General features: G+C 50.6%; 1 protein-coding gene across 1 annotated transcript in view; it reads left to right on the top strand.

Moving 5' to 3' along the window:
- Positions 1–170: 170 nt before the first annotated feature.
- Positions 171–8,907, top strand: part of RFX4 (regulatory factor X4) — an 87,016-nt gene continuing 78,279 nt past the window's right edge. Inside the window, exon 1 of the mRNA XM_015629467.2 lies at positions 171–533. Within this exon, the coding sequence (XP_015484953.1) occupies positions 491–533 (43 nt within the window). The 5' untranslated portion in view covers positions 171–490. The remainder of the gene's footprint in view (positions 534–8,907) is intronic.

Genomic DNA, 8,907 nt, shown 5'->3' with positions numbered 1-8,907 from the left:
GGAGAAGGGAGGAGTGGAAAGACCGCTGGAACTTTAAATAAGAAAAACGTTTCTAATGCTCTAATAGAAGAGGGAAGTCGAAGTGTTGGGATTGCGTAGATCTAAGGCCCCCCTTTTTGGAGGAAAGCTTTTCTTATTCAAAACAGCATCACAATGGGCTTCACATTGAGCCTTGCCACATCCCCATCTGAGTAGCAGCCATTCATCAGGCTGGCTGGCCTATCAATGACATTTCTCCCATCAGGGCTTCTATAAAATGATGCTTTTTCCCATGAAACATCCGCAAACATTTTGACGGGTCTGGCTTTGCCCTGCTGGATTACGGAGTGTCCCTCTCTCCCGCGCTACATCCCCCTCCCCAACTATCTGCCTCTGTCCTCTCTCCCCACCCCCTCGCCACCACCCTGCTCCCTCTCCCCCGCGCATCTCTGAGATAGGGGCTCTGCACACCCCGGGACCTTGGGGCTCCCGTCCCGTCCATGGGAAGAGCATGCATTGCGGGTTGCTGGAGGAACCCGATATGGACTCCACAGGTAAGTCCCCCCCCGCAGGCAGCGGGCTCCTTTCGCCCGTCAGGGAGGACTTTTCAACTTGACCGTGGCGGCGGGGGCAGCCCGGGCGGCAGCGGGGGGAGCCGCCCGCAGCACCGGCCTCGCAGGCAAATGAGCCCGGGCGTGTGCGGGGGAGAGGGGTGCGGGGGCCGCGGAGGGGGAGCTCTCGCTCCCGGGCTGCAGGAGCCCTACGGTTCCACTTGCAGATACGATGGAGCAGAGGGCGTTTTTCTGGTTTTTGTTTGTTTGCTTGCTTTTTTGTTTTGTTTTTTTTGTTTTCTACCCTTCATCATAGGCTGCCGGCCAGCAAACTAGTTGCCTCTCCGCTTCTAGTTTTAGGCGCTCGCTTAGGTTAGAGCAGCAACGAGGGGAGAAAACGGTTTGGGCAAGAAAACTGGATTTACTAGGGAAGATGGTTGGTGGGTTAGAGAAAACCCAGCACCGAGGTCATTCTGTCCCGCGGGCAAAGTCGGGCTGGGCCGATTCGGACAGAAGGAAGTTTGTGGAAGGACAGAGTTGGGTCTCTCTCTCGCTGTACCACCAAAAGATGCACTGGCCCGTCCCGTAACCGGGCGGGAGAACGGCGGCCGCAGTTCCACCAGCGGGCGCCGCCAGCGGGGAGAAGCCCCGGCGGGAGGGGACAGGTTCGGCCGCAGAGGCGAGGCCGCCCGCCCCGAGGGCCGCAGCCCGAGCCCCGCCATCCGACGGCCGCCTCTGCCGCCCGGCCCGGCCCGGGGGTGGCGGCGAGGGACGTGGGGCAGGGCCCAGGCCTAGGTCTTCCCGCTGTCAGCCGGCAGCCTCTCGGAACTGCTCTCCCGCTCCCTCCCGCCGTCCTGCCCGCGCTCCCGCGGTTTCCACCGGGAAAGTCCCCGGGCTCCCGCGAGCAGAGGAGGGCAGGCAGTCGCCACAGTCACCTCTGAAAACTTCATGTATTTTATAGCACAGGAGAACACTCCCTCCTTCTCCCCTCCCTCCCTGCCTGCCTGCCCGCCCAGGCGTTCCCCAGGCAGACAGCTCGCAGGTTAGGTAGGGCTCAGCCCGGGGACGGCCCTCCCGCGCCCGTTCCTCATCTGTCCCGTCCCCTCCGGCAGCCGCTGTGCCGGCTGTGACCGCTGTGCCCTGCGGCGAGATGGCCGCGGAGCTGAGCTGCCCCAGCCCCGCAGCGGGACCGCGTCCCCTCCGCGCCTCCCCGACGGCCTCCGAGGGCCACGTTCCGCCGCTCCCTCGGGGCCTCGCAGCCCCGGAGAAGCTCCGTCCCGGCTCCTCCAGGGTTGCCGGCCCTGTGCCGGTGTAGCTGGTGCGGATGCAGATGGGGCAAGGGGCGACAGGGAGAGGCAGTCCTGCCTCGAAACCGCTTCGCTCCGTGCCGCCACAAACGCGCCAAGGTCTTTCTCATCCCTCGTTCCCAACGTGGCCGATGGGCATTTTCTAAACTTTAAATATTGATTAAAAACAAGGAGGGAAAGAGAGAAGGGGAAGAGTGTTGCCCGACCCGGCTCGGCTGTTCCTGCAGCGGTCCCGGCGCGGGGCGCTCGATGCACCGGGGAGGCTCGGCCCCTCGCCTGCCACCGGTGACACCAGCCGGGTTTGGGCCACATTTACTGCCGGGTCCCCGGGACAAAACCCAGGCGGGCTGTTCCGGGGAGAAGGTGTTCGGCGAGGAAGGAATCGTTGAGTTCGGATCAGAACGGGTGCAGGAGCTAAGAGTGTGTTAGAGAAAGTTGTCTTCCTGTCCGGCGGCACTGCCGAGGCGGGGTTAAGGGGACTGCTGGCAACATCTCGTTGTCGAGAGGAACGGGTCTTTAGGGAAAGAAGAAAACCAAACCCAACAAAAAAAGCCCCGCGTTTTCTGTCCCTCCTTTAGTAATTGTCCGTTCTCGGGCTCAGCCTTCGTACTATTCGTTTCTTAATTTCAGTAAGGTTGTAATAAGTGGCAGCATGATTGATTAAGATAATATTAATCAGAAAACACTTTAGTCTTGCTAAGCAGATGGCAAGAAAAGTGGAGCTTTGCAGTTGTCTCATTCAGACACCTTAACCTCCCTTTCACAGGACTTAATCCAATTAGCTTTTCTCCTGAGTTTCAGTTGTTATGTAAAGATCCTTTTGCATTGTGGAGAAATATGGCTTCATTGAAAAAAATCAGTCATGTTTTAATTCATCTTCAACAGATTTACCCTAAACCACCGGGATTAAAAATAAATAAATAAATTTCACCAGCGATTCTAATTTTAAGGTAGGGGAACAGTTTGGATCCTTCACCTTCCCCCAGCAGAGCCGTGTGCTTCCATCGGGTTTAGTTCTCGTTCCTCTAACCTGTGGAGTGACCCGTGGGGGCTGTCACCAAGGCCAAAGGGCTTCCTGTCCGCCTGGTCTCCCGGAGAGGCCCCAGCCGCCGGTGTCCGGCGGGAAAGCGGCAGCGCGCCCGCAGCAGCGCCCGGCCCCGACGGCCCAGCCCAGGCACGGCGCGGAGGCGCTTGGCGAGGAGCTGCCCTCGGGGTTCTCCCGCTGCTCTCGGGGTTCTCCTGCTGCCCTAGGGGTTCTCCTGCTGCTCTTCGGGGTTCTCCCGCTGCCCTCGGGGTTCTCCCGCAGCCGCGGAGTGGGGCACCCACACAGTAGGGCCACACGCCCTTCTCGCTGGGTTTGCGGTATGTTTCATCTCATCGCTTTGCCGCCGCCTCTAACCCCGCCAGGCGGCCGCCCGCCCCCGGGTGTAGTTTTTCGAGCCGGGCCGGGAGCCGTCGAGCTGCCGGGGAAGTGTGCAGCCTCCGCCGAGCTCCCCCGCCCCTTCGCTGTGGGACACCAAGGGGTCATTCCGGGGGGCTGTATGTGGCTTTTGGAGCTTGTCCTGCTCTCGGCCCTGCCCTCACCGCCCAGCCCCGCCGGCACCCGACAGCTCCATGCCCGCCAGCTGCCGGGGGACCGGGGACAGCGGCACCGCGCCCCGTCTCACCCCGGAGGAGTCGGGGCTGGCAAGCGGGCGGAGGCGGGCTGGGTGCTAGGGGCCAGCGCCCGCGGCTCCCCGAGGGGCGGCCGGGGCTGGCGGGAGAAGTTTTGCGGGCGACCCCGAGCGCCCGTAGCGGCTTTCCTCGTCCGCAGCCCCACCTAGTGACATCGGCACGGTGCGTGCGGGACGCTGCCGGAGGGACACAGCCCTCGCCGCGCTGCCCCGCAGGAGCCGTCCCACGCAGGAGAGCGGCGTGCGGGGACGCGGGGAGCCGTGGGTTTCCCGGCGGGCTGCCACACTCCCTGCCCCGCGGCACTCCCGGGGAAGCCCCCGCCGCGCCGCTCAGGGAGCCCGAGGAAACAGAGGCGCGTTCTTGGAGCGCAACTTTCCTGCCCAACTCAGTAAATATCCTTCGTGATTTCAGTGTTGGGCAAAACCTCTGCTGGCTTTCAGGCGCTGGATGGATGAGATCCTTGGGACTTGAAGCTGAGACTTAGGAGCTGATCCAAAGCCCATTAAAATGAGCAGAAAGCCTTTCAGTGCTGTCAAGGACGTTGGGATTAGGCCCTTAAAGCAGTTTGTTTGAACCACGAAAAGCTGCTCCCACCGCCTGGGTTGAAAACTTTGTGGCAGTGGCCAGATTTCAGTCTATCTTCTTATCAACATAGACAGGTGTTGTGGCAGTGGTGGGTGACCTTTGCTACGAGCTTGACATTTAAAAAGGATCTAGCATATTAAGCATTGATTGAAGAGAATTAATGGCTTTCATATCCTGGTTCAATTAATGAAATTATCAGTATTGATAATAAATACTTGAATGCTAGTTGGGAATGGAGCTGTGACATTTCAGAATGTATATAAGACATTAAAGTGAGCAATCCTAGGTCCTGATTTGTTTAATCCAAATGAATGGTTGATTTTGCTTCTGAAAACTGTTTGCTTTGCTTATTGCAACATAGTAAACAGGAAACTTGCTATTGGCTTTTTTTTCTGTACTTTCCTGGAGTATTTTTCATATTTTTTTATTCAAATAAGGAGAAAAAAAACCCCGTGTTCTTTATTGTTTTAGAATTTGTGTTTATAAAGGCTCTAACCTGCTGAGCAGTTAGGATAATCCAATGATTCTTTTGAATCCTAAATTTGATATGATATGGAGATGCGGAAGAAATACCACTGGTCCTTTATATAGTTGAACCTGAATATTTGTCCTATGTGATTTTGTATCTTACAAGATTTTGCAAATGAAAGAAATGGAATAGGAAAAAAGCCCAAAACAACAAACCAGTAAAAAAATGTTTTCCTTCCTGCAAGCTGCAGCATTTGTGCGGGCAATGTTTGTGCGGCAGGGCTCGATTCCTGGCAGCTCCCTCTGCCCTCAGCAGCAGCAGAACAAGGATCTAAACCCAGGTCCTGTCACTGGATCGGGTTTTCACTCCTGAGGGGGTTTTAATAACTTTGTAAAATCTGTCGGGTTTTCTTAGAGGTTTTGAAATGTAGTGAAATTGCCTTGAACGAAGAAGTTCATCTTTTGAGCCTGACTCAGAGAGAAGAACAATTTTTTATTTGTCTGCTAATGAATTAATTTTAAAATTCTTAGGGAGAGGCAATTGTGGTATTTTTCACTGCTCTGAAATATTTATCTGCACTAAAGACCTTTAAGAGGATGGAAAGAAAAAAGAATTAAAAGAAAGTTTAGCATAAGAATAGCCATAGAACTGTAGGAAACTATTTCATTTATTTAAGTTGCAGTTTACAGTTTACAGTCCTCAAGATTTTATTTGAGTGTAACCCTCATTACAAAAGGGACTCTGGATTCTGACAGATAAAACTTTTGGGTGTGGGCTGTAAAGAAACCTGTATCCTCAACTGTTCTGTTTCAGGTGCACCTTTACTGTAGTAGACATATATTGAGCCAAAAACCTTATCAAAATTAGAAGTGATCATTTTGTGCTAAGACACTTGTGATGCTGCTACAGCTGTCCCACGGAAAGTCATCAGAAGAGTATCCTGCTTCCATCAGGGTTGTTGGCTTGCTTGCCTTTAGAAAATAAGGTTGGTTTTCAGCTGGCAATGCAGTGAGTGTGCAGGCAAGGAGGAAGGTTAGCTTAGCTGTAAAATTTGCAGTGTCTATGAACATAAACACCTTTGCATTTTGTTAGCTTAATTTGCAGCTGGTTTGCAAGTTAGGGCAGTCATAAAGAGGCTCATCCTCTGGAATACTATTTCCATTCATAGGATTTTAGCACCGCAAACTGAAGATCAAACTGTGGGATCACTGAAATCTGTGCCGTGAGGAAATGTTAGTACCTCTTCAGATGAAGACTTTTGAAGATATGGCCTTAAATACAGCTGGGGTTTGATGGTTCAAAACGGTGCCTTGAGAGCAGTGGTGGGCTGTCATGTAGGTAACACAAATATAAGGTCAGTTCTTTGGGGATACTTGATGTGACACTGGAGTCCAAATAATTAGCTCACAATTCTGTGAGTGCTGAGGTCTGTGAATTTCCCAAGTTCACCCACTTGTCTGTTTCCCTGCATCTGTGCTGGATTTTCTGTTTGTTCTGGTGTGTGAAAATGAGTACCCGGTACGACCCGACCCTGCTGGAGCCCAGCGTCCCGGCAGCCGAGGGGATTTGATTGCTGACATACTGGGTAGGAAGATGGATAGCCTAAAGGATATTTGATGGCTGAGCGATCCTATAGATAACAAGTGCAGGAAGGAAGAGTATGTGGTGATGATTAAGCCAGTGGAGGCCTGTGGAGTTTTTTTAGGATATCTGGACCACTGGCATGTTTACACACATCGTTTAGATCCCATAGAATTGTACATATGTGCCAGGGAGCTTCTGGGGACTTTTAAAACTAATACAATTTTCTATTAGAGATGAGTCCTGATCCTGCAGAGGCTCCACAAGGGAAACACCTGTTGAAGTCCATGTGTGTGCCTGAGAGAGGGCAGATGCCCAGGGTTAACATGTAATGATCCCTCCCCACAGCTAGGAATGTGTAATAACTTAATTGTAGCTATTTTACACGCATAACTAGCAGTACTGGCCTGTCTTCATTTACATTTATTTTCTCTCAGGAGATTTGAAAGAGTAGTTTATTAGCTGTAAAATACTAGCCAGTGTTAGAAATGGTGCATAAAGTCGCTGTCAGAATCTTTCTTGCTTGCTGCAAGGGCTGTGGTTTCATTCTCTGCATATAAATACATATTGGATTAAATGCTTTCTGCCATTCTTCCCTTTCTGATAAATTTGAAATCAGGAGAAAGTGGAGAGGGCTAAATAGAGCCTTGGTTCTCAATGAACCCAGTAAGAGAAAGCTCATTTGCAGCTAAATTTGCCTCAAGACTGAAATGGGAAATGTGGGGCTCAGTGCTGTCTTGTCTCCTTCACTTCAGCTACATTTAAGCACTTTGTTTCCTTTTATTGGTAATTTAACTTAATTTCTCTGAGATGGAAGTTGTTACAGGAACCAAGGGGTTGATTCACAGCTATGAACGTTGTGTTCACAACTAATTAGCAGCTTATGCCAAGAATTTTTGCGCAGAACACCAAATATTATCATAAGAGCAAACAATATATTTCAGATAGCTGGAATATTCTCTGATTGACTGATTCCCATGAAACTTACAGCCCTGGGAATTGGAAGCATTCATTTCAGAGTGGTAGGATGGGGAAAAGAGCTGGGATTTCATCTGTTCTTTAGGCTGGCTGTAGGCACATCTGATGCTGCAATCATCACTCCGACTGACTTCACGCCAGAGCTTGGGTGCTCATGAATCCCATGGCAGGGACTGAGACTATGAAAACCACAAAATGCTCTTCTCTAGGGGCTTTCATTTCCTTGCTTGAGATTGTACCTGGGAAAAAACCCAGCAAACCCTCGTATTTGCCTGGAAGGACTGCATGTTTCAAATGTTAGAAATTACTGCCTTTTTCTAAAAAAAAAAAAAATAAATTAAAGACTACTGTTACTGTAGAAATACTTGTCATTCGCCTTCTCTTTCCTCTCTTTTTAAACTTCCACTCCTTAGAATTATACTATCAGACTCCTGTTTCCTCAGCTGGTTTGGGGCAAGACTTACAGATGTTCATATTAAGTCAGGTAAAATTCATTATATGAAAAATGTCTTATACACAAATGTAAGTTTGCAAATGAGATCTACAAGCCAACAAAGAAAAAAAGAGAGGAGCTTTCCATTCTTGTATAGGTCTCTATGTTCAGATCTAGCTTGTGCTATACATGTAAAGCAATAAAATACCAGAAATGCAATGACAAAATTTAAAAGTAGTGAAAAAAGCAAAAAGTAGAGGTACCACTAAATGCAATGTTAGAAGGGCTAACACACTTTTTTTTTTTTTTTTTTTCTCCCTTCTAGAACCCTCTTAATTGCTAAACTATTTCAGTAGTGCTTGAACTACCTCAGCTACAGCTCATGGAAGGAAAAATGGAGGGAGAGCTCAATTCCTTAGAGGGGTCTCATTCATGAGTGGTAATCCAGTGCTGGGGGGAATCACCTGTGTTTCAGAGCTGGATCCCCCATGGTGACAGCAATGCACACCTGATTCAAAAGACCCCACAGAACATCCTTTTGACAACTAAGAATACTTCAGCACCCTATGACAAAGGTGCAATCTGCTGCAAAAGACCAACATCTGTGTCAGAGGCTAAGCAGGGAAGGCTGTATGTTTTCCTAATATTCTAGGATCTGGCTGAAAAGCAGACCGTTTGTTGATTAAAATTCATGGTTGTAGGAAGTAGACAAAGCCCTACCCTTCAAAGGGGAAAAAAAATCCTCAGCAACCTGACTTCTGTGGTTCCCACCCTCATCTGACACTCAGTTTAACCATGACCATGTGGTGGGATGCCCTAATTAAGCAAATGAGTACTTAATGCCATTAGCTTTTAGTACCCTACTCCTTGGTGTTCCTATCTCTGATGCTCAGAGGAAAGTAAAATACTTCCTGCTCCTTTACTCCTTAAAAAACTTAAACAAGATGGGGAAACAAAACTTCCTGGCTGATCCTTAAGGTGACAGTGGCCTGATGGACACTGTAAAAAAATATGGTGCAAGGCAGTGTAAAAGTGGAGTCCTGGTCCCCAAATGTTTTGTGTCAGGACAAAGCAGATGTGTGCTGTCCTGTGATGAGAGATGCCCACTCCTGCAGTGGGTGTTCCTGGGTGCTCGGGCTCCTGTGGTGGTGGAGGGACTCACCCACCCCTCAGCACAGCCCTTCAGCTCCAGGTCTCTCTCTGTCAGAGCAGGCTAAGCAGCAGGACAGAGATCTGCTGGCTAACAAGCTTGGCACCTCAGGGCCAGCAGGAAAGGAGCTGTGCCCAGTGCTGCATGTGAGACAGAGGTCTCACTGGGGGCAATGTGATGCAAGAGCCAGAGCAGGAGTT

This window comes from Parus major, chromosome 1A (assembly GCF_001522545.3).
Source record: "Parus major isolate Abel chromosome 1A, Parus_major1.1, whole genome shotgun sequence".
Taxonomy (NCBI): Eukaryota; Metazoa; Chordata; class Aves; order Passeriformes; family Paridae; genus Parus; species Parus major.
This window is presented reverse-complemented; position numbering and strand designations above follow the sequence as displayed.